The sequence below is a fragment of the Corvus kubaryi genome, unplaced genomic scaffold (genome assembly GCF_017639235.1).
Source record: "Corvus kubaryi isolate FWS band 111438036 unplaced genomic scaffold, C.kubaryi_AGA036_p1.0 37398, whole genome shotgun sequence".
In the NCBI taxonomy this organism is placed as follows: Eukaryota; Metazoa; Chordata; class Aves; order Passeriformes; family Corvidae; genus Corvus; species Corvus kubaryi.
In genome coordinates this window covers 4,250,285-4,276,399 of record NW_024581137.1, presented here as the reverse complement: position 1 = coordinate 4,276,399, position 26,115 = coordinate 4,250,285, and the positions used below count along the sequence as shown (strand labels likewise).

Sequence of the window (26,115 nt, the reverse complement as noted above, 5' to 3'; positions counted from 1 at the left end):
GCAATAGTGTGAACAGCAGGACTAGAGGAGTGATCGCCATCCTGTACTTGGCACTGGTGAGGCTGTACCTTGTGTACTGTGTCCAGTTCTGAGCACCTCAATTCAAGAAAGACATTGAGGTGTTGGAGTGTGTCAGAAAAGAGCAACAAAGATGGTGAAGGGTTTAGAGCACTAGTCCATGGAGGAGCAGCTGAGGGAGCTGGGTTGTTTAGCCTGGAGAAAGGGTCAGGGGGACCTTTATTGCTCTCTACAACTGCCTGAAAGGAGGTTGTAGCAAGGTGGGGGTCAGCCTCTTTTCTAGGCAACTAGCGACAGGACAAGAGGACAAAGTCTCAAGCTGTGCCAGGGGAGGATTAGATTTGACATAGGAAGAATTTCTTCATGGAAACAGTTGTTAAGGATTAGAATGGGCTGCCCAGGGAGACAGTAGTGTCACTGTCCTTGGAGGTGTTCAAGAAATGACTGGAAGTGGCACTTAATGCCATGGCTTAGTTGACAAGGTGGAGATCAGTAAAAATTGGACTTGATGATCTTGGAGGTCTTTTCCGACTTAAATGATTCTATGATTCTGTGAAGCCTAAACAACTAGAAAATTCGGACATCTTTAACGTTAAAACAAAATTTTGGTAACATTTTCACTTTAAGCATGAATAGTTACAAGAAACATTGAATTGTTCTGAAAACATCTTATCTATTAATTAATTAATCTTATCTATTAATTTCTTTCCGATACAGCGTGGTTTCTTTTTGCAGAACCTTGTCCTTAAGTAACTCACCTAATATAGTGCCTTGTTACCTGACCTGACTACAACCCCAAATTCTCAAATCTAAAACGGGTAGTACTCAGGTCCATTCCCTCAGAAGGGCACTTCACATGGGAAACTTACTAAACACAGAGGGTAAATTCATTCCAGTGACACTGACACTTAAACTCTACTGCTATTCTAAAGGGTATTTTATTATACTGTTGTAAGGCTCTCAATGTAGAAAGATTGAGAAAGCCTGAAATACTGTGTTTCATCAGAGCACTTACACAGGAGTTACAAGTTTCAATGTTGTTAGGATTCAGTTTTAAGGTTCTTAGAAATGCCTCTGCCCAAATTAGAGGTGCAAACTAGACCATATGCCAGTGACAACAGTAAGGGTTTTATTTGATGATAAATATAAGAGAGAGAGAGAGAGAGAGAGAAAGAAAGAAAGAAGTAGAAAATAAGTTGGGGAGGGACAGAAAGAGTGACAGGGACAGAATAAGGAAAATATCACCACTCCGTGGATCCCAATGATGTTCCATTGATCCTCTCCAGCTGGTCTTCTTGGTGGTGAAGGTTCCCCCAAAAAGCATAGAATCCGATGGGTTTATATACCCTTGAGCCAGGTAGCAATGTCTAGGCATGTCCCTCTGGGGGAGGGGGGGCAGTCTCTCACAACAGACTCTGGATCTGTTGCATCACATGCAGTCCTGTGGTGCAAAGCCTCTCACGTGAAAGTCCCATGGATGTGGCCTGTGGGGTTGGGGGTTCCACAGCTGGGCTGGTTTGTGTAACAGAGGATGGGTGTTCAGTGCCTCTAACCAGAGGTTATGCCACGTACTTGAAACCTCCTCCCTCCCCCCACCTCAACTGGGGGGGGTGTCTGTGTAAACCTGGCTTCTGTGAGCTGTGCTGTCCCCCCACCCCAAACTCAGCTGGGGATGATTGAACAATGGGTTTCCCTTTATCTAGTCAGCAGTCTGACTTTCAGTTCAAAGTCCCAGTCTTCAGAGAGGCTTCTTTGGTTGGAGCTTCTTTATAATGAGCAAAACTTTATGTTTGAGTCATGAAACTATTTTCAGCCTCTGACAAATGTCTTCATCAAGGTCCAGGTAACCATGCAGCTGTAGCCATTATTGTTCATCAGAAGGAAGATTTAATATGGTCTGCAGAATTAGAAATGAATATTGATTCCCCTGTGTCCTGGGGTGATGTTATGAGGCTGCTTTATTTCTTAACCGTCTGCTTAATGCCTCTCTTGGTTTGAAAGACAGGTGTCTGCTAAGGAAGGCAGGAGCCTCCCTTGGAATGGCAGATGCGACCCCCCTTCTCTCTGAGTTGTTATAATTTTGAAATCAAGGGGCTTTTAGGCAAAGATGTGGGAAATAGGAATAACAGTTCTTTACTATTATATATCTATATGTGTATAACAAGTCAAACAAACAACAATAACTATGGCAGTAACAGCAAACAATCACAAACCCAGTCCCAGCCTTCTTGGCTGTCGGGCCCTTTCCCCTCGGGTGCAGTTCCGCTCGCAGCCGGCAGGGGCGCTGGCGGCTCCTGGTGAGCAGGGCAGGTGCGATGGTTCCCCCGCGGCTGCAGGGGGCGCTCTGGAGCGAGCTCGGGGAGAACGTGGCACTGGTGGCCTGGGATCCTGGGGAAGGGATGGGACAAAGGCTTCACAAACCCCCTGGGCAGCCAATCCCGGTGTCCGGCCGGACCCTCGGGAACAGCAGGCTGGAACGGCAGGCTGGAGCGGCAGGCTGGAACAGCAGGCTGGAACGGCAGGGATGAGCACAAATCCCGATGGCAGACAAGATGTATCCAAACTGCGGAGCTGTGGTGGGAACCCCCTGGAGGTCTGGGCAGGCAGAGTGAGCTTAGCTACAACGCAGCGAAGGCTCAAAGCAACGGCAGGGGCAGGGCGGCCACGGCGCGGCTCCCAGCGGGGCAGGGAAGGCAGGTTTGAGATCCCAGAGTTTCTCTGGCAGAAGGAAAAGCAGCTGAAGAAGCAGCCTCCCTCTCCGTCCAAACACCGGGAACTGACTGTCCACACACCCAGGTGAAACAAAAGAGTAGCCAGGTGCACCCCACCCCCAACGGCTAGGTCTTTTGTTTTTCTTTAATACCCAGCAATTTGTCCCCCTACCAACACGTATAGGGAAAATTCCTTTAACGGAAAAAAACCCAGGAAATCTTCTGAAACCCCAACAATGCCCAAGGATGCTGTGCCTTTAAGATGGACCCGGGGGGTGGGGCCGTGGGACGCGGGGTGCGGGTCGGTTCGATGGCTCAGCCCAACTGCTCGGGGCTCTGGGGCTTGGCAGGGCTCGGGAGGGAGTGCGCCGGGACTGATGTGCTGGTTTTTGGGTTTCTTTTGTGTTCTGGCTAGCAGGAGAAAGGTTCTGTGGTTTTTTTTTTTTTCTTTTCTTGTTCTTTTTCCCTTCTCTTGCCTCACTGCCTCCCTTCCCTCCTCGCCAGTGCGGGGAGCCTGCTGGTGGCCCCTGCGGGCCCTTGGGGTGGCCTCGGCTGGTCCGAGCCCGAGTGTCTGTTTCCTCTCTGGGAATTTGTTGTATTTTGAGGGGTTTCTTTCCCCCCTGTTCTACCCTGTTTTGTTTGTGTGCTAATAAACAGTTTGGTTTTTTTCACTTTCACTAGCTCTGACTCACTTGTCTTATTGGTGGAAGAAAAGGGGAGGCCCTTTTCCCTTTGGCAGAGACACTCATTCCAGAGTGTTTCCTCGTGAAGTTTTGTCTCCAAAACCGAGACATAAATTTGGTGCCCAACTTGTGTGACACGTGAAAGTGGAAAAAAAAAACCAAACCAACATTTTGCTTTGAATCACTTTGTATTGAACTACAGCAATAAGACCATGCTATTTGATTTAATAATTCTTCTGTGGAACCTAGCCATAAGTACACGTCCACAGCTATAGGCAGTCGGATCCCTGGCTTACACTTTTTATAAGTCAGGGATAAGAATCAGGACTGCCATTTTGATATGCCTGGTGTTAGTGATTTCTCGAAGTTTGGCTGAAGTAATGGAAACCGTTGAGAATGTGTATGTCATGTTGTTTTTCCATTCTGGCCTTGGTAGTTTTCTTTTGGAATGTATTAGTAATGACACCCAGTTTGTTAGGGGAAAAGCAGGGGATGATAATTCCCAGCCCTTCATCTCCTTCTTCCCCTTCAGATCTGGCACATCACCTTTTGAAAGTGTCCAGTTTCCCCTGGATGTCAAAGATACCTTCTTGTTATGTTATCTAGCAGGGTTCCTCTATGTAGTCTCCAGCTTGTCTAAAATAAGGGCTGAGATTTCCAAAGGGGTTGCCCAGACACCTGCCCCAGTTGTGGAAAATCCTAAGTGGTGTGGGGTATGGGAGGACATAGGCCAGACCCTGAAGCAGTTTTCTGACCCAGTAGCCTGGAACTTTGCCCCTGAATAAATTCAGAATCCAGCTGAGGTGGGGAAGTATGTGAAGGAAAACTGCAATAACAACTCTGATGAAAAGAAAAAGCTCATTGCCATGTGCTGGGTCCTGGCTAACGCTTACCACATGCTGCTGGATACTGTAGGGCAGAAGATACAGCCAGAGGAGCAGGAGAATAAACCAGCATACACCCCAATACTCCAGCTGCAGCTAAAGCAGATGGGGAGCCTAAACCAATAACAATTGCCCCTGTCCAGAGAGAGAAACACAAAGCCAAATCCATTCGCTCAGTGGATGATGATGGGCAGCCAGGACCTTCACAGCCAGCAGAGGAATTGGAACCTGAAATCGTTACTGAGTCCCTGTCCATAGAAAGCCTTCGTTCCCTAAGGAAGGATTACACCCGACGGCCTGATGAAACTATATTAAGTTGGATGGTCTGAATCTGGGATGCTGCAGGTGATGGTACAATTCTGGATGGCACTGAAGCAAGGCGTTTGGGATCTCTGTTACGTGATTTAAGTATTGACCAAGGAATGACAAGGGGCCCTGAAGCTCTTAGTCTCTGGACACGGCTCTTAAGAAGTGTGAAGGAAAGATACCTGTGCCGGGAAGATCTCCAACTGCAGCTAAACCCCTGGAAAACCATGGAACAAGGGATTCAATGCCTGAGAGAACTGGCAGTGATAGAGATCATATTCTCAGATGACCAAGCAATTAGGAGCCCTGACATGGTAAAATGTACACCAGTGATGTGGCTGAAACTTGCATGACACACACCACCAGAGTATGCCCCTGCTTTAGCAGTGATGACATGGAATGACGGGGATGAGACAGTGTACTATGGGGAGGAGGCTCCGGGAGTATGCAGACACTGTGCACAGCCCAACACAAGCAAGAATCTCAGCTGTGGAAAAGAGTCTGTCGGAGACCATACAGAAGATGGAAGATAGGATGGACAAGACTCATCAGAAACTCAGGAAGTGTTGGGGAAGATGAAACAGGAAAACCTTGGAAATATGATTGCCTGACAAAAGATTTTGGGAATATGAAAACTACAGGCAACATCGAAATGAAAGCCACTTTTGAAATACCAGGTCTTAGTTACTGAACAACTAGAAAACAATGGTATGGCCACTGAAGATAATCCCCTCTTGATGGAACAATACCCTCTGCTTGCAGACAGGTCCAAGGGTCAGAGCAGACCCTACTAGCTCAGCAGAAGGGGTCCAAAGAGTAGTTTTTAGAAGTTAAGATGTAACACTCTATGGTAATATAAGAACTCGTATAGGCTGTATGTAAATGCTATAGGATTTGTATCTTGTATTAGATTGGTTAGTGACAATTAGAATATTCAGTACAGAAGATGATTTATTGTATTGTAACCAGGACTTCAGATATTCTCTATTCCTCTCTTCCACTTCTACTCTTACTTCCACTCTTGCTCTTACACCCTCTCTCTTTCTCTCACCTGCTTACTCTCTTGGGCCTGCTCAGAGCTGAGTCAGGCAGCTCTGAGCAGTGCCCCTATACCCACACCTTTACAATAAACCGACTGTGTCCCAAGACCTGCCTATAGAGATCTCTCCATCCGTCTCCGTCCCGACCGAACCCGCACGTAACCTACAAGGAAGGAGCTGAAAGAGGGCCTTCTCCAAATCTCGTCAGTACAGACCAGGCGCTCTGTTATTAGAAGCAGATGTCCCCCAGCTAGGGAGAGAGGGTACACCCCAAGAGCTGAACTGTGGGTCTTCCTGTGTGACAGTGGGGAAGACATGAGGAGGTGGGATGGAAAACCAACTTCTGTCCTGGCAGCACAGGTGCGTGAATTGAAGGATGGTAATGCTGAGAGAGGGAGTTCCACCAGAAGGGAAGTAGCTCGAGTTTTGAATGATAACCAGGACTAGAGGGGCCCTGCCTCTAGCCAGGGAGAGGCCAGGGAAAATTGTGTCTTTTGGACAGTGTGGTTCCGATGGCCTGGCACATCAGAACTACGGAAGTATGAAGCCTTGGTTGACACGGGCGCACAGTGCAGCTTGATTCCCTCGAGACACGTGGGGGCAGAACTGTTTTCTATTTCTGGAGTAACAGGGGGATCGCAGCAGTTGACACTGCTTGAAGCCGATATGAGCCTAATTGGAAAACAGTGGAAGAAACATCCTATTGTGACTAGCCCAGAGGCCCCGTGTATTCTGGGCATAGACTTCCTCCGGAGCAGGTATTTCAAAGACCCAAAGGGACTCAGGTGGGCCTCTGGAATAGCTGCTATGGAGGCAGAGGGCATTCGGCAATTGAACACCTTGCCTGGGCTGACCAAAAATCCTTCTGCAGTTGGGCTTCTGAAGGTAGGAGAGCAGCGAGTGCCAATTGCCACCTTGACAGTGCATCGCTGGCAGTAGCAGACAAATAGAGATGCTGTGATTCCCATCCACACAATGATTCGTGAGCTAGAGAGCCAAGTCAGCAAGACCCACTCACCCTTCAATAGCCCCATTTGGCCTGTACGCAAGTCAGAAGGGGAATGGAGATTGACAGTGGACTACTGTGGCTTGAATGAAGTAACTCCACTGCTAAGCACTGCTGTGCCAGACATGTTGGAGCTCCAATACAAGCTGGAGTCCAAAGCAGCAAAGTGGTACACCACCATTGACATCGCAAATGTGTTTTTCTCCATTCCTCTGGCACCAGAGTGCAGGCCTCAGTTTGCTTTCACCTGGAGGGGCATGCAGTACATCTGGAACTGACTGTCCCAGGGATGGAAGCACAGTCCCACCATTTGTCATGGACTAATCCAGATTGCACTGGAAAAGGGTGAGGCTCCAGAACATCTCCAGTACATTGATGACATCATTGTGTGGGGGAACACATCAACGGAGGTATTTGGGAAAGGAGAGAAAATCATCCAGATTCTCCTGGAAGCCAGCTTTGGCATCAAAAAGAACAAAGTCAAGGGACCTGCCCGAGAGATGCAATTCCTGGGAGTAAAGTGGCAAGATGGACGACATCAGATTCCCACTGAGGTCATCAATAAAATCACAGCAATATCTCTACTGACCAACAAAAAAGAAACACAAGCTTTCCTAGGCGCCATAGGCTTTTGGAGAATGCACATTCCCAAGTACAGCCAGATCGTGAGCCCTCTCTACCTGGTTATCCACAAGAAGAACGATTTCCATTGGGGCCCTGAAGAGCAACAAGCCTTCACCCAGATCAAGCAGGAAATTGCTCATGCGGTAGCCCTTGACCCAGTCAGGACAGGACCAGAGGTGAAAAATGTGCTGTACTCTGCAGCCAGGAGCCATGGTCTGTCCTGGAGCCTTTGGCAGAAGGTACCTGGTGAGACTCGGGGTTGGCCACTGGGATTCTGGAGCTGAAGCTACAGAGGGTCTGAAGCCAACTACACTCCCACAGAGAAGGAAATCCTGGCAGCCTATGAAGGAATCCAAGCTGCCTCAGAGGTCATTGGCACTGAAGCACAACTCCTCCTGGCACCCTGACTACCGGTGCTGGGGTGGATGTTTAAAGGAAAGGTTCCCTCTACCCACCATGCCACCGATGCTACATGGAGCAAGTGGATTGCCCTCATCACGCAGCGCGCCCATATTGGAAACCCGAATCGCCCTGGGATCTTAGAAATAATCATGAATTGGCCTGAAGGTGAAAGCTTTGGTCTCACTGATGAAGAGGAACAAGAACAAGTGACACGTGCTGAGGAAGCTCCACCATACAACCAATTGCCATCAGAAGACACACGCTACACTCTTTTCACTGACAGTTCTTATTGCATCATATGGATGAACTGGAATTGGAAAGCAGCCATATGGAGCCCCACATGACAGGTTGCAGAAGCCACTGAGGGAGAAGGTGGATCAAGCCAACTTGCTGAACTCTAAGCCATCCAGTTGGCTCTAGACATTGCTGAGAGAGAAGTGGCCAAAGCTCTACTTTTACACTGATTTGTGGATGGTAGCCAATGCTCTGTGGGGGTGGCTGGAAAGCTGGAAAAAGGCCAGTTGGCAGTGTAGGGGAAAACCAATCTGGGCTGCTGAGGAGTGGAAAGATATTGCCACTTGGGTAGAGAAGCTACCCATGAGAGTCCACCACGTAGATGCCCATGTCCCCAAGAGTCGGGCTGATGAGGAACACTGAAACAATGAACAGGTAGGTCAGGCTGCGAAGATAGAGGTGTCAAAGATAAATTTGGATTGGCAGCACAAGGGAGAGTTGTTCCTAGCTTGATGGGCCCATGATGCCTCAGGCCATCAAGGCAGAGATGCCACCTATAAGTGGGCACGAGACCAAGGGGTGGATCTAACCGTGGACAGCATCTCCCAGGTTATCCATGACTGTGAGACATGCGCTGCAATCAAACAGGCCAAGCAGGTGAAACTTCTATGGTATGGTGGGCGATGGTCCAAATACAAGTATGGGGAGGCCTGGCAGATTGATTACATCACACTGCCTCAAACCCACCAAGGTAAGCGCTACGTTCTCACAATGGTAGAGGCCACCACTGGATGGCTGGAGACCTACCCTGTGCCTCACGCTACTGCCTGGAACACCATCCTGGGCCTAGAAAAGCAGATCCTTTGGAGGCATGGTACCCCTGAGAGAATTGAGTCTGACAATGGGACTAATTTCAAGAACAGCCTTATAAACACCTGGGCTAGAGAACATGGCATAGAGTGGGTGTACCATATCCCTTATCATGCACCAGTGGCTGGGAAAGTGGAGCAGTGCAATGGCCTGCTCAAAACCACCTTGAAGGCACTGGGTGGGGGAACTTTTAAAAACTGGGAGATGCATTTAGCTAAGGTCACATGGTTGGTGAATGCCCAAGGCTCCACCAACCGAGCAGGGCCTGTCCAATCCGAACCCCTGCATATAGTAGATGGAGACAAAGCCCCAGCAGTGCATGTCAGGGGTCTCTTTGGAAAATCTGTTTGGATTACTCCTGCATCGAGTAAAGACAAACCCATCCGTGGGATTGTCTTTGCTCAGGGGCCAGGTTGCACATGGTGGATAATGCAGAAGAATGGAGAAACACGTTATGTACCGCAGGGAGATTTGATGTTGGGCAAGAACTGCTTGTAATGTTTGAATGTCTGTATATGTTTGTCGAATGTTGCTGCCACTGTTTGTATATAGCTATGTATATATGTATAAACGTGTGTGTTTATAGTTGAAATGTATTAATTTGGGCATTGAGCAGACGGTATGGAATAAGGGGTGGAATGTCCTGGGGTGACGTTATGAAGCTGCTTTATTCCTTAACCATCTGCTCAATGCCCAAGGATGCTGTGCCTTTAAGATGGACCCGGGGGGTGGGGCCGTGGGACGCGGGGTGCGGGTCGGTTCAATGGCTCAGCCCAACTGCTCGGGGCTCTGGGGCTTGGCAGGGCTCGGGAGGGAGTGCACCGGGAGCGCTGTGCTGCTCTTTGGGTTTCTTTTGTGTTCCGGCTAGCAGGAGAAAGGTTCTGTTGGGTTTTTTTTTCTCTTGTTCTTTTTCCCTTCCCTTGCCTCACTGCCTCCCTTCCCTCCTCGCCAGTGCGGGGAGCCTGCTGGTGGCCCCTGCGGGCCCGTGGGGTGGCCCCGGCTGGTCCGAGCCCGAGTGTCTGTTCCCTCTCTGGGAATTTGTTGTATTTTGAGGGGTTTCTTTCCCCCCTGTTCTACCCTGTTTTGTTTGTGTGCTAATAAACAGTTTGGTTTTTTTCACTTTCACTAGCTCTGACCCACTTGTCTTACTGGTGGAGGATAATGGGAGGCCCTTTTCCCTTTGGCGGAGACACTCATTCCGGAGTGCTTCCTCGTGAAGTTTTGTCTCCAAAACCGAGACACCCTGAGGAATATGTACAAACTACGAGGAAGACAGCAGTGAAAAAGCAACTGGATAAATTGTAAGCTGGAGTAATTTTCCGGTAGACTAGAAGTGTAAGCAGCATTCAGTGAATAAAGTCCAACACCATAAGCTGAATAGAAAAAAATCACAAACTAATACACACTGTGTGCAACCATCTGTCCTGTCTGCTAAATACTGAATGATTGCTACATACCTCAAACAGTAATAGAGTGGCAAAACACAGTAAGCAGTTACTACTTTAACTTCTGTGCCTCTTAAGTGATTGAAAGCATCTCCTGAAAAACATAAACAACCTGGTATAGCAGCAGGTGTCCCTGCCCATGGCAGGGGCCTTGGAACTACATGATCTGTAAGGTCTCTTTTAAGCCAAACTATTCTGTAATTCTATAAAGTCTTTCCCCTAGCTCACTCACTATAGAAAGATGTAGTGTAAATGGTAAATGCAGGCAGCTATGACAAGCAATGCTAAATATTAAACTTTAAAAGTCTTTACAAATGCTTGGATGAAATGAAAAGTTTGATCTCTTGCCATGAGTATTATGTTCCAACAAAATGCTGTCTGAGTGAGCTGAACTGGTATGCTCCCGTTTTAAAAACTAGGGGGGTGTGTGTGTCAGGGAATAGCAGCAGCTATGTATGCCCTTGTCTAGATGGCAGCTCTAGCTTGCCAGCAAGCAGCAGACAGAAGGCAGAGAGGGCGATTCGCCTCTGAGAGATAACACGAGAAATAACACATTTTCAGTTCTCCTGAAGTTCCTAGATAAAGCTTAAAGGCTAACTAGGAAAAAAGAAAAGAAAAAAAAAAGATAAAAAAATATAAAAGTATGCACAGGATGATAAATGTGGCTGGAACCAGTGGATAAATAGATAATGAGGAATATAGTGGGATTTTTTGGCAGTTATGTAACAAGAAGCAACAGCGCATGCCCAAAAATAGTTCAAGGGAAGGTCATCTGTAATACTGGGACACTCAGTGAGTACGACTATCAGAAACCCCTTTAGACGACCTTCTAGGACCATAAAATGACTTCCAACAGGAGGCGGACGCATGCAAATTAGTTTTACAACAGTGATGTTTATGTATTAGCTAAGCAGTGCGTTGTAATGAATATGTATGCTCATGATGGAATAAATGCCCTGTTGTAGTTTCATGACACACATTCGATCAGAGGATATATCCTCCCAAGGTGTCCAGCGCTGTAATAAAGAATGCCTACTTTCTAATACTTTTAATTATGTTGTTTTCCGGCCGATTTCGGAATCACCTCAGGCTCGTCGCGGATCACCGAGACCAGTGTTCGGCGACTCCGGCTCCAGTGGAGCTCGGCTCGGCTCGGCCTGGCACGGCCTGTCCCCGGGGCCGCACTGCCACTGAGCAGCTGCACCTGTGCCAGGCCGGGTTCCGGGCCGCCCGGTGCGGGCAGGCCCCACCTTTCCCCGCCGCGCCGCCATAGCGGCGGCTCCGTCCCGCCTCTCGCGTCAGGTGAAACAAGCGGCCCTATCCCGCGCCTGCGCCAGGACCGCAGCAGTTCCCTTACCAGAAGTGCCCGCACCCAAAAGAAGATAAAATAATAGTACTGGTAGAAGGACGTGCAGAGGTGGTGCCTTTCAGAGGGCTAAGTCGCTGTTTACCGGTTGCTTTCAACGCTCAGTTTCTGCAGAGAGCACTTTTTGCTCTCTTTTTTTGCTGTTACTAGTCAGGCAGCGGTGGTCATCATTCCTGAGGAGGCAAAGGCGAGCTGGGTCCTTGTTTAGGCGGTGGCGCGGTATGTGACGCACTGGAGCGGCGCACACGCCCCGCTTCGGGGCCGGACGGAGGCGTGGGCACGATGATGCCCGGGGAGACGCCGCCGCTCGCGGCCGGGACTGCGGCCGCCGGCGGGGCCTGCGGCAACTGCGGTGTTCTCCAGCAGGTAGGCACGGACCACTGTCCCTATGTCTCTGGAGTGGTGTTTTTGCTCGCGGAGGAGGTAGTGGCTCAGCGTCGGGCCGCTGGCGGCTAGGAAGTGTCGGGTACCACAGTCACCACTCCCGGCGCGTCGAGAACGCGGATAGCGTGCGTGGCAAACGGGCTCTGTAAAAGTAGCAGCAGTGTCGAGCTTTAACCAGGCTAAGTGTGGAAAAGTAGTTCGTGTCTTTGCGACGTGCCTAGTGGGATCTGTCAGGGAATTTCTAGTCCTATCCTTTCGGCTTGGCTTCAGTGCAGTGTAAGGACTTACGATTTACTTCCTTGAGGGCTCTTAAGCGAGCGTGTTTTTTTATACTATTACGCTTTGGGTAATATTTGTTTTTCCTTTAAATGAAGAGAAGGTCCTGTTGAGACTTCACGGGGCACACTTAGAATGAGTATGGATAAGAAACTGGAAAATCTGTAGATTGAAGTGAGCTAATGTTTATTGCTGATATTCTGCTAAAGGTTAGTTGGGTTTTGAGGGGAAAAGTTATAGGGATTTAGTATGGAATCTACTGCAAAGGCAAAGTGTGAAGGGCTTTTGTAGTAAGGCTACATTTAAATATGCATACTTTCTTGTGGAGCCTGCATTCTCCATGTGTATTTAAATGAATGTACTTTTGGTGATTTAGTAACTTGTTCACCAAGAGAACTGTAAAAAAGAAGACAGATTATTGTATTTCCTGTAACATTAGCAGTCAGATTAGGTGTTATTTACAGTACTGGTTTTTGGGATGTAAGTTCTTAACTGACTTGAGACTCTTCCTTACAGAATATAAATGAATATGTAGCTGCATTAATTGCACTGAAGCAAAAAATTATTGACGGAGAGTAAGTACAATTGCACACGTTTTTGTTTGTTTGGATTTTATTGTTCTTAAGTACTTACAACAATGTGGTAAATACGACTTGTGGAATGTGGATATTTGTTAATGCTCTACACTAAATGCTGCTCAAAATGAAAGTAAGTTCTTCACAAACAGATCCTAAATCTAGACTGTAAAACTTCTTTAATTTTTTCTGTAAAACATCTGTTTATAATGGCAGTAAACAGGGCTATTTGGTGTACCTATAATATTATAAGAAGTACACGCAGAAACAGTTCTTTGAAGAGATTAATTAAATTTATTTGTTTAAGGCAGTAGATCTTTGATGATATTTATTTAGTTATTTATTTATATTTATTTCATTCATTTAATTGTGCTTGCTTATTTCATTTTTCTGTAGTGAGGAATATGAGAACTAAAAGTTGAGTACAGATGCATATGAACTTTTTCAGCAGAATTCAATCTGGTCATTAAGTTCTGATATTCTGTTGGGATTAAATATCAGAATATGGAAAGTGAAGCTGAAAGTTGTTCAGAACAGTGTGATTATAAAATCCTTCTTACAGTTTGCTTTCTCTTCTGTGCTTGCTTCCAATTCTTCTCAAAACCCATCAACATATGATTGTATGGAATAATATATAAAGGTATGCTATGTATACCTTCGTACTATGGCCTAATATCCATGCTATGTCTCCTAATTGTAGTGCTTTGTTTCTTATGTACCCTTTCCTTGTTATATGTCAATCTGGCTTTAATGAATCTAAATGTCAGTCCTGCATTCTATTTCCAGAGAGTATTTAAGGTAGCGCACACTGGGTCTCTTAACTAGGACCCTTTTTTCAAAGCTCCTTTACTCTGTTGTGATTTCTTTTCTGACCTCTAAACTTTGTGTCCCTCTTCTTTCTGCCAGTGCATATATTTCTTATGGAAATTGCCTCTTCTTTAACTACTTGCAGTTTAGCCTTTTCTTGCCTTACTGGATTATTCTCAACTATTGCAATAGAAAGTAATGCAGCCCTCTCTGTATTGGGGTAACTCCCATCATGTTACTCTTTCTTGTTCCTTCTTCTCTCTGTTCTTAAAAAACATAACAGCACCAAGGAAAGCTACTATTTTCTTTCCTCCATTTGAGGAAGGAAAATAGTAGCTTTCCTTGGTGGTGTCCAATGGCCCTCTTGCATCAGGGTGTCACCCTTTCTGGCTGCTAGGAGACCAACATAGGGCCTTTTGAACTATTTCTCTGACATGTGTGTTCTTTTTTAGGAAAACATCCCTTCAAGTTTGGAAACATGTTTTTTATGTATCTATATATGTGTGTGTGTATATTCTAATATATATGTATTTTATGTCCTTTATCTAAGCAATATATTTTTTAAAGCTGCAATTAGTTAATGGCTACAAATTCTTGTAATTGTTGGGGTTTTTTTCTACTTAAAGCAGTTTGATTTGAGGTGTGAATGGCTTAATGAAATAAAAGTTGTATTGACTGCTATCAGAAAATGCAAACCAATCTTACACTTTCTCTATTTATCTGTAAAGCAAAAGGAAAGATACCCTCACACATGATTGTCAAAATCAGGTGAGAAAATGAGTAATGTCTGGGTTTTTTCTTTTCCTACAGTCGTTTGCTGGCAGAGTATCAACAGAAATGCACTGATATCCTTTAGTTTTCTATTTGCGTTCTTACAGGATTAGTATACCTATAACAATTCTTATAAAAGGGCTTAAGGCTTTCTATTTAAGTTATGAGATGGTGTCTCTAATAAAGAACAAACTGGGTAGGTTTTGTAAAGAAAATAGGCCTTTGGAATTAAAACTATCCACTTAAGATCTGCCTGTTTCTGGTATATGGTTTAAAGTGGTCTATTTGAAATCTGTGTTGCTGAGAATTACTCAATCTTTTTCATGTAACAGAAGAAGCTCTGCTTATTCACTTCAAATGTATTGAAATGCACGTATTAAACACTTCGTTCTGCAAGTTTTGGGGAGGGTTTTTTGTGTTAGGAAGTCTTTACTGGATGTTTCTTTGCAAGTTGCAGTTGGATTGAAATATACTTAAGAACATTTGATAAACTGTTTTTAATTTCTACCTTAACAAGAGATTACAGCTTCAATTTGCTGAACGGTAAGTTTGATTTCTGTTGTTTACTAGAGATGTATTACTATGTTCTCTGTGTTGTGGTTAGTTTTAGAAGTCTGATGGAGTAATAGCAACAGCCATGGGTCTAAGCTTTTAGTGTGGTATTTTTACCATGCTTCCTAGGCCATAGTTAGCAAACGTATGATGAGAAGAGCAATCTGTCCTTCTTCTACCATACCTGTGTGGGATTCTTTCCTTGCCCTGTGCTAGTAATAGTCTTAAGTGACCAAATGGAGGTGTGAAGCTCATGTTTTGGTGGTGGTTAAGTGTAAACCTATTTGGGGCATCCATACTTGTGTAAGCATTTTGACTTAAGAGTTGTTGCTGTGTGCCCTTGCTTATTCTGTGATTATAGAGGAAGAGGCAGCGTATAATTTTTATGGACTCCAGCTTGCCTGCTGAAAAACACTGCAGTTGGACTCTGCTCTTATTTTACAGCGCTGTGTATGTATGCAGACACTTATTACCGGCACTTTGGTGTGGGCAGCAAATCTCTGTGGCACATGCCATCTGCTTGCATCTAGCTTTAGGTTCAGTGTAGTGTTTTAAAATCAGATCTTGAATTTTCTTTAAATAGGTAGAAAAATGAGAATGCTGAAACTCTTAAAGCTTTTGGGTGTCTCTCTCAGCATTTTTTCCATAGGATAAAAGCGTAATACTCAGACGCTTGATTGAAGAATCAGAATGCTGAATTTAAAAGCATCTGTGTTTTTGGCAACTTCTTTTTTAATTGCACATCTCATTTCAGAGAGATCTCTGCTCTTCGTTGCCAAGTGGAGAAGATGTTACAGAAAATTCTGCCTCTGGAAAAGTGCCAGGAGGAGTTGGGTTCCTTGAAGGCAGAGTTGGAGGAAAAAAAGGTGTGCTTGTAAGGTTTTTAAATAACTTGCACTTTTTCTGTTGAAGGAAATGTATCTATTTAATGCTCATCTTAATGAAGCTGACTTTAATGAGCTCCGTTGTTATTTCCAGCTCATTGGGACAGGTAGCTCTGGGTTTAGGTGAAATTAATTAAATGACTTCAGGATTCAGAGAGGCAAAAAGTTTAGGATGTTGTAGTTCTTACGATTTTTGATCAGATTATTTGGTTTTTATTTCCTCACTAAGGAAGGAAAGAAGGAGAAACATTCAGACTCCTTTGATTTTCTGCTCTGATCTTGTCAGATTATTGAATATAACTTGTACTACTGAGAAGGTACCAAGAAAGAGGGTCTGTGCAGAATAGGGTTGTGCTTCTGTTATCTTTTTGAACATATGTTTTTACATTTTTAGCTTCTTGAGTTTATTCCTAATTTCTCTCCCATTGCTTAGCTGAGATTTAGTCTGTGGGAAAGAAGGTTTAGATTGTTCAAATTACCCAAATGTATGTATTTTCTAGACATTATTATTATTTCTGAAGAAAATACCCCACCTTCTTTCTTGTAGTTTTTTCATGATGGTATATTACAGCTGGTGAGGGGGTCAGCGGCTCTGACCCAGGAAGAGGTGACCAGCCCGGGGGGACGGTCCCGAAAGGAATCGCCTTCCCGAGGCCCGGTGTCTTCCCTCAGCTGCTGGCAGGAGGGCCCGTGCAGAAGCTGTCAGCTCTTTAGTGATTATCAGCTCGTGGTTTCAGCTCAGCTCTGCAGGGCAGCCTCCAGGCCAAGCCAGACCAGAGAGAGAGACGAGAAGGCTCGTGTGGCTGGTTCCGCACAGAGGTAGCTTTATTGTGGGTCCCCTCCAGTGAAGGGGAGAGCCAGGGACGAGAACCCTCTCTTCCACAGGGGCCAGAGGGCTTGCTTTTATAGGGATACAGGGGATCAGTAAAGGGCCAATGGATTACAGAGGATCTGGGATGGTCACAGGCCAATGGGTTACGAAAAAATCTGCATAGTGTCTCCCAAAGGATTGTAGGTCTGTCTTTCCTCGCCGTGAAGAGTGGTTGCCTTTCCAGGGAGTCCTGCTGGGTGATTGCGAAATCTCTTATCTCAGCAGAGATCCCTCCAGGGCAGGGGCTGGGCATACCCCACAACGGTATGAGACAGGATACTAACATTTGTCTTGTTGCTGTACCTAGTTTGTGTTCTGTGTTAGAATGGTTTTATAATTCCTCTTCCCTCAGCAAGCATTAGTAGCTGATGTCCTGATGGCACTTTTTCAGAAAAAATAGGACTATATATGGTGTAAAATAGTAAAGCTCTTGACTTCAGCTTCAAGTACCTATCCAGCTAGGTGTTGAAGGCACGTACTCAAAAGATAGACATACAGAGATTTATGTGTTTGTTTGTTATAACTTTTGCCTTTAAAGAAGGAGGATAACCTGACTTTCCAACTTGCTTTTCTTATTGAATATATTGTTTTGGCCTGGCACTGTTTTCATTAGAATAGGTAAGGTATCTGCCATCTATTTTTTTTTTTGCCCTCAGTATGGACATATTTTAACTGTGCTTTCCTTCTTCAGAGTTCTCTGAAGATTTATCGGGAGAGTCAGCTGGAGTATGTTAAAATTAAAGAAGAAATACTAAACAGTGATGCTGTGTGAGTGATGCTTCTTTTTTTCACAACCTTTCTTTGCCTCTCTTACCTCTTCCAAATTTGGTAGTGTACCTTACCTAGTTACGCTTTCCATTTCGCTAAAATTTTTTTACTTACGCCTTTGTAGAACAAGGAGTTGATGGAAGAATGATCTTGAGTTTTGTAGCAAACACTCTTGAGTGCAATGTTAGTTTTATTTATTGTCTTGTCTTGAAGTAGCTTTACATGGTTGTTTAATGAAAGTTTTTAAGAACAGGATGAAATTGAGAAAAAGCTGTAATTTTTCCAGTTTTAAGTGGTTGTTAGTCTCGGCTTTTTGTTATTGCTATCCATTTCAGTTTTGCTGTTAAGTCTCTGAGGCCAGTAGAGGAATGATACTGCCAAAGTGGTCTGTACTAAAATCAGTCCTTAAAATAATTGTTTTTAATGTAACAGCTCAGCAGTTCATAGTGAACTGTCTGCCATGTTTGGAAATGAGCAGGAGGGATTTGGCACCAAAAATGCAGAAACCCTTTTTGCTGCCATAATACTGAATATTCTGAAGCTGTGCCTTGATAATTCCCAAAGTTTGTTTTTCCAGTAAGCAGTCACTCAGAAGTTTCCTTGCCTGGATTGTATGTGTGTGTTAACTCTGACAGCTCTTAGTGGATACTCTAATGAACTTGTCTAATTGCTCTTTAATCCTCTAATACTTTTAACCTTTAAATCACATATATCAGGGAACTGTGACTTCTCAATATTGTGTGGAAAGGTACTCATGCTCACAAAAGAGAACCAGCTAATATACAGCCAAGTGTTGGTAGTTGTGGTTATTTTTCTTCACATGCATCATTTTACATTTATGAAAACCAATAATTGCTCTCTAGTGACTTCGAATTCTAAGACCCTTCTGCTTTTGTAGTCAGCTTTTATTTTTGATGTGTTCTAGCACGCATCCCAATGGGACTCCTGCTGGTGACTCCTTGCTTCCATGTAAGCTGGTTATCATTTTTAACTTTGGTGTTTCTAAGCTATTTTGGTGCTACCAGCAGGTTAAGGGAAGTGATTGGTTCCCTCTGCTCAGTACTAGTGAGGCCATGCCTTGATGTACTGTGCCCAGTTCTGGGCTTCTCTGTACAGAAGGTAAGGGTGTATTGGAGAGAGTCTAATGAAGGTCCATGGAGATGATCAAGTGACTGAAGCACTTCTCAAGAGAGATACTCTGGTATCTTTACATAACTTGTGAAACATACGATATTCACAAGCACAGCATCAGGCCATTATTAAGAGGCTTAAAAGGCCATTATTAAGAGGCCAAAAGATTGTATGAGGAGACTAGCTTTGTTGTCATTTCTTCAGCCAGACTGCACTTATTTCACATATAGGTGTACTCAATGTACTGTGAGCTTAATGGAATATTTAGCACATTGTCCTATCTAAGAGCAGCAGAGAGCAGCTACCCCATTGCTAGCTGCATCTTAAGAGGGAACTGACCACTGTGATGTGCTGGCAGTTTATTGTGTCAGCATTCATAAAATGTTTGTCCCTATCTGTCAGTCATATCCTCAAGAAGAAGGAGCCAGGGAACTGCAGGCCAGTCAGCCTCACCTTGATCCTTGGAAAGGAGATGGAGCTGGTCATGCTTGAACTCATTTTCAGGCACAAGAAAGACAAGAAGCTCCTTGGGAGCAGACAGCATGGCCTCACCAAGGGCAAGTTGCTCACCAAGGGAAAGTCTTGCTTCACTAACCTTATAAATTGACATGTCTGCTAGATGAGGGGAGAGCAGTGGCTAGAGTCTGACAGGCCATCAGTAAGATCTCTGACACTGTCTCCCATAACAGCTTCATCATAGCCCCTTAGGCTGGTGCTGTAGGGGCTGGATGGGCAGACAGTGGATCAAAAACTGGCTGAATGGCTGGGCCTTGAGTGTGGCGATGAGCACTGTGCAAAGTCTAGTTGGAGACTGTCGGCAGCTGAGGCACGGACCCAGACCGGCGTGGAATCTGAATTGTTTATTCGAAGAAACGAGCTGGTTTTATACACTTTTCTAAGACACAGTATTTCCTTATATGGCAGTCCTCATTACATGACCTATCTTGTGTTGTCACATCAACAACACACTTCCTTCTGTGGGATGATCACTCGCTTTTCACCCTTCCATCAGCTCCCGGCAGGCTCCTCTCCGTAGGGGTCTGCTTTGTGACACTTCCTCCCCCCAGGGTCCAGTGGAAACAAACCTCTCTGTGTGCCGCCATGTGCTCCTTTGTGCTGCCATGTGCCTCTGCAGGCAGGTTTTACAGCTTGTAACTCAACTCTATCTTATCTCTCCCCATAAATCCGCCTTTTCTGTTTTATACAAACAAGAATTATAAAACAAAACACTTCTAACATTAGGATGTGTTTGGCCCACTACCCGAACCAAATAAGCTCTGTTCCTCACAAAAGCAGTATCTTTCCTATGAACAGGGGGATAGATGAAAACACTCAATAACTAGTCCTATATATGAAGACTGATTAAACAGCTTGAACTTTGAGAAACAAAGTAAAGTTGTCTGAAACTTCTACCATCACTCAGAGTCTGCAATGGCTGGGAGGTCTTGTTTCACAGTGAAGACTTAGAAAGTCTTTCGCAGGCAAGACTTCCAGGTTTACTTTGAAAGAGAGTCCAGCTTTTATAAGATCAAATCAACACGTCCAAGTGACTTGATTACACTTTTAGGGCAGAAACACCTGGATCTGATGGTATAATCCCCAGTCAGCCAGGGCTAGGGCTTGGTCAGAGCCTCAAGCTTTGACTGAGAGGGTTTCCCTAAAATACTTGCAAAATTGCTTAAAAACTTTATTAGTATCAGTTAAGAACATGACTTCAGAAGAGTTTATCTTTTCCACAAGCTGATTATGAGGCTGGAGTATCCAAGGCTGGTTGGACCACTCTTGCATCGTGGACTGGAATCTGTGGAAACACAAGCATATCTTTGCCCCCAGGTTATCAACGGAAAGGGGCCTTCTCATTTTCCACTTTCAAGATTCTTAACAAGTACTTCAGCTTTTTCTAAGTGAGCCTGTGATCATTCTGAATGCGATTGAAAAATTAAGAACATACAAACCTCTTTGCAGTCTTTTGCAGGGGGCACACCCCATCCCTGCACTTGCCCTTTTCTGTTCTAACAATATGTAACACGAACATCTTTTAACTTACCAAATTCAGGAAAATGTGTAACATAACATGCAGTTTTCTTACTATGAACAGTGAAATAATATATCTAACAGAACAACAACCACTCACCGAGCAAAAATAAGCAAGGTGGTATCATCAGCTGCTTAAATACTGTACCATTTTTACAGAAAAGAGTACTTCGATAAAACATACCAGTTAATTGCTTGAAAAGATAGCTATCACAAAAAAAAAGATATCTATCACAAAAAGCAATCAAAACAATGCAGGAGGGGTCGCAAGGTGATACGGTAAAAAAGCAATCTTTGAGATAGGGTCCAGGATTGTGGCAACATTTTGAATAACAAAAATAGAAGAGTTCTATGAACCAGCTGCAGGAGCGACATGCCTAGCCCGCAGCCACCTCTGCACAAGCTGGTGCAAATGCTGAATGTTGCAGCCCCCCACCCCCAAGGAAGGGGCCATCGGTCCACTCAGTCCTTTTCTCCAGCACAGTATCAGCTCCCAAGGCTCCACAGGGAACGGGAGTCTGGCTGTAGCGGTTCAGGTCGGGCAGCTGCGCGGGTCCCGCCGGCTCATCTCCTCACATCCCACATGCAGAGAACCACTCGCAGCCCCTGCTGTGTGCTGAGTGGAGCTGCAGCCCTGCCAGCTCCCAGCACTGCTGATCCCACCTGCCCGTGGTGTGGGGGCAGCTGCCAGGTGCGGCCGTGGCACAGCTCTGCCATGCGCTCACTGCTGTGTGCTCGCCGCCACGTGCTCGCTGGCATTGTGTGGTCGCCAGCGCTGCTACGCACTGCACCCCTGTGGCCCCACACGCTCTTCCCCCGCCGTGTCTGCCACTGCTGCTGCACTATTGCAGAGGGCAAACGGAGAGGGAACACGCTACCAGGACAGGACTCCCTGGCTCCAGCCACTTGCCGCGACCCAGCTCCAGCTGATGCCACATGGCGCGGGGCAGCATGAGCTTTTTCTACGATACCATCCGGTTCCCCTCCAGGGTCAAATGGGGCAGGGGACAAGGGGCCATCTTCTGGTTCTCCTACAACAGCCCCAGCAGACTTACGGTTCACTGGCGGTGCAGAAGGGGTCGGCACAGCTGCCATGGTGGCACAAGCGTCCTTCTTTGGTCTCTGGGTGCTGCATGTGCTGTGAGCACCTTGCACACTGTCCTCCACGGATATAAAAGCTTTGTCAGTGCTGCGTCACCGCATGTAACTTGGTCCCACAACGCATCCTCTAAAGCGTTGATCAAAAAAGCGAGGATCAAAAATATTGGTACTATCTGAAGTTGAGTCATAGTCTTTTGCCCAGAGCAAGAGTCTGATCAAATCTGTAGACTCAACTTTCCTGCTGTGTTTCTTTAAAATCTGCTCCAGTGTCTCTGTGATGTTCTGTTCGTGGGATACACCATCCCCCATCGTTCCCCGTAGCTTGCCTACAACTTGCAGGGATTAAATGCTGGCCAGCTTTCCTCCTTCTATCAGCTGCACTTCAAGTCCCACGGGGCTCACCGACAGACACACAGTTAGGTGTATAATAAATTCCTCACACGGGGACACCATTTGTTGGCAATTGAGGCACGGACCCAGAGCGGCGTGGAATCTGAATTGTTTATTCAAAGAAACGAGCTGGTTCTATACACTTTTCTAAGACACAGTATTTCCTTATATGGCAGTCCTCACTACGTGACCTATCCCATGTTGCCACATCTGCAGCACACTTCCTTCTGTGGGATGATCACTCGCTGTTCACCCGTCCGTCAGCTCCTGGCAGGCTCCTCTCCCGTAGGGGTCTGCCGTAGGGGTCTGCTGACACCTCCTCCCCCCAGGAGACAAACCTCTCTGTGTGCTGCCGTGTGCTCCTTTGTGCTGCCATGTGCCTCTGCAGGCAGGTTTTACAGCTCACAACCCAGTTCTATCTTATCTTTCCCCATAGGAGACCAGGAGGTAACACTGTACTCTGGGGGGAGACAGTGAGTGCTGCATAGCGAGTCTAGTCCAGTTTAACATCTTTGTTAGTGATCTGCATGATGGGGCAGAGCCTACTGTCAGCAAGCTTGCCAATGACCCAAGTGTGGCTGCTGGGCCAGAGGGGCGTGCTGCTTTCGAGCACAAGCTTGACAGGCTGAAGAAATGAGCTGACAGAAACATTGGGAAGTTCAGCAAAGAGAAGTGTGAAGCCTGCACCTGATGAGGAACAATCACAAACACCAGTACCTCCTGGGGGACACTTAGGTGGACAGCAGCTTGGGGTGCTCTCATGATGTGAGCCAATGATACACACTTGTGGCAAAGAAGGCTACCAGTGTCTTGGTTTTCAAGAAGCAAAGTTTTTGCCAGCAGGGTGAGGGAGATGCTCCTTCTCTTCAGCACTGCTGTTGCCACCCCTGAAGTACTGTGTTAGTTCTGGACTCCTCAGTACAAGACAGACATGGGTATACGGGAGTGAGTTCAGTGAAGGACCATGAAGATGATTAAGGAATACGAGCATCTCTCTATTGACAGAAGGGTGAGAGAACTGGGACTCTTAAGTCTGGAGAAGAAAAGACTCAGGGTTGGTATTATCAATGTCTATAAATACCTGAAGGGTGTGTGTAAAGAAGACAGAGCCAGGCTCACTTCCTTGGACCCCAGTGACAGGACAAGAAGCAATGGGCACAAACTAAGACAAAGAATGTCATGTTTCCTGTGTACATCAGGAAACACTTTTTGCTGTGAGAATGACTGAGTACTTCCACAGATTGCCCTGGGAGCTTGTGGCCTCACCATCCTTGGAGATATTCAGAAGCCATTTGGCAATGGGCCTGGGTAGCAAGCTGTAGGTGGCCCTGCTACAGCAGCATGGGTTGGACAAGGTAACTTCCAGAGGATTCTCACAACCTCAACCTCAATTCTGTGGTTCTGTAGCTGTTTTGTATATGTCTGACACTGAAGCCATTTTAAGCAGTAGGTCATATGAGTTCAGTAATTTGAAAGCTGGATTTTTTCAGAAGCAGAGTAATAGTGAATTTTCATAAAATTACTGTTAATCTACAGTTACTGTTAAAAAACTTAGGTCATGTCCTTTGGTCCAATCTGCCATTCAGAGCCAGTGTCAAAGTTAGCTTGCTCAGGACTGTCTAGTTGAGATCTGAATATTCTACAAGAATGGCAATTCCTGTGGAGTACAACTCCTGTCAACTACAGTTGTGCCTTTATCTTAAAGATCAGATAGGAACTTGAGTTGTGTAGCATAAGAGGAGTTCTGCCCAAATGCATCATCTGCAAGCTGCTTTTCGTAAATTGCTAGATTTAACATCTACCTATTTTCTTAATGTAGTTGCATATTGATGAAATTAGTATAGTACTACATGTGTAAATGTAATTACTTCATTTGTAAATATTATTGCCATGATAATGTTGGCATTTAGTGTCTGTTTATTCAGATTCTTAGTTATTTGTATCATAGCATTTCTATCTCAAGTTGAAAACTACCTATGAGGATTATTGAGTCCAACTCCCTGCTCCTTGCAGGACTACTTAAAACTAAGCTACAGCTAAGACTGTCATTCAGGTGCTTCTGGGACTCTGACAGGCTTGGTGTCAATGAGTGCTTCCCTGGAGAGCCTGAAGAACCTTTTCCTAATGTCCCATCTGAACTTCCACCAATGTAGCTTCATTGCATTTCCTTCTGTCCTGTCAATGGTCACCAGAGAGAGCAGATCAGCACCTTCATCTCCACTGTCCCCCACTGAGGAAGCTGTAAACTGTGATGAGGTCACCCCTTAGCTTTCTCTTTCCTAAGCTGAACAAGCCTGTTGTGATCTTCCACACAGGTTTCTGGGAGTCCTCAGGGTCTGTCATTGGTGACAGATCTGAAGAAGGCATTAAACATCTCTGCTTTGCATCCCTATTTGTGACATGACTAACCTCATCAAGCAATGGACTGATGTTATTTCTGATCTTCCATTTGCTGTTAAGATATTTTGAAAAGCCCTTTTTGTGTCCTTCAGAGTACTGGTCAGCTTGAATTCTAATCGAGCTTTGGCTGCATGGGTCTTCTCCCTGCAATGGTAAACAGCATCTCTGTAGTCTTCCTGTGTCAGTTGATCTTGCTTCCAATGTCCATGCATTGTACATGTAGTACTTCTGTGCATTCACTTGAAGATAATCTACAGAGAAACAGAAGTTTCTTACCTCCTATTTTCTAAAGGACAACTCCCCCCTCTCTCACCCCTCCTTTTTTTTTTTCTGTAAAGATGTTTTTATGAGGAATTTTGCTGAAATTCTCACCTATGGCTTGACTGTCAATGCCCTCATATAGGAAAGTAAGTATGAACCTCTTCAGGCTGAGAAGGCACAGAATCATTGGCCTATTACTTTATAGTATAAATGCTTTGACTACTGAACATGCAAAAGGTGATCAATCATCCCATTTATGAGTGGGTTTTTGAATATATTCTGGTTAATGTCTGAAGTGGTAATTAAAGCCTGAATATCCAGAAAGGCTTAGACAGTAAATCTCAATCTATTACATAGGTTTTAATATGGGGAATAGATGAACTGTGTTCTGCTTCATGAAGGTGATTGGCGAGCATTGGTAGAATCCTCTACTTACCACAACAGTTTAAAAACAATTTCTGGGATATTGGAATTTAACAGAAGAAAACAGTAGAAATGTTTGCTTTTCTATTTATTTATTTTCCAGTTCTGTGTGTTTTACATATAAGGTAGGGTTGGAAATGCTGAAGTCAAAATTGTTCGGGATGCATAATGTTTTTTCTTTTGGTTTGGCTTTAGTCTAAAGCACCTGGATGTTCTGAACAAAAAACTGTGGGACATGAGTGATCCTGAAGGCTATTCATGGTTATCTCATTGCTTAGATACTATTAATTGTAAGCAAAGCTTGATTGTTTTTCAGGAGTAAAACGAACCTGTTTGCATTACATCATAGAAATGCAAAAAACAGAAGCCAGTTTTCTGGAGTTGTATTTCTAGTTCCAAGTTGTAGCTGAAGGTATTTTTATATACTTGGATTAGTGGATTGACGCTCTCAAAAGCAAACTTGGCCTCTGTAACAGATACAGCTGTTTGTGTGAGAATGTCAGCAACATGCCACCAGTTTAATTTTTCAACTTCAGGGACTCATTGGTCTCACAGGTCCTGGGTATAGGAGGTGTGTTTTCTCTGAATGGCTAGATTTATTTTTTTCTGGCTTTTCATGCAACATAGTTCTATTTTAAAAAATGATCTATTAATGTGTTCTTTTTAACAGGAGAAGGAAACTGGAAACAAAAGTGAAAAAACTTGAAGGTAACTTTCTACACTGAGTGGGACAACAGTACAGTAACATAACCTCTTTTTTCCTTTTCTAACCAGAGGAATTTTGACTTTAACTTTGATGCCCAAGGAGCAAGGCAGGGCAGTACTATGTGGGGTGCTTAGTCTCTGATTTACGTCAGCCCTCCTGCAGAATGTTTTCTGCTGAGTGTCTTATGCACAT

At 45.1% G+C, this 26,115-nt stretch overlaps 1 protein-coding gene across 5 annotated transcripts in view; it reads left to right on the top strand.

The window, feature by feature from the left end:
* Positions 1-11,871: 11,871 nt before the first annotated feature.
* The window catches only part of ICE1 (interactor of little elongation complex ELL subunit 1), a 44,911-nt gene continuing 30,667 nt past the window's right edge, over positions 11,872-26,115 (top strand). For 4 of the 5 annotated variants that reach the window (XM_042044189.1, XM_042044188.1, XM_042044192.1 and 1 more), the window contains exons 1-7: positions 11,872-11,955; positions 12,766-12,824; positions 14,442-14,476; positions 14,927-14,945; positions 15,709-15,820; positions 17,401-17,477; positions 25,888-25,925. In XM_042044189.1, the coding sequence (XP_041900123.1) occupies positions 11,872-11,955; positions 12,766-12,824; positions 14,442-14,476; positions 14,927-14,945; positions 15,709-15,820; positions 17,401-17,477; positions 25,888-25,925 (424 nt within the window). Of the gene's footprint in view, positions 11,956-12,765; positions 12,825-13,445; positions 13,465-14,441; positions 14,477-14,926; positions 14,946-15,708; positions 15,821-17,400; positions 17,478-25,887; positions 25,926-26,115 lie in introns of those variants that run through there. The other variant, XM_042044190.1, reaches the window with a different exon arrangement.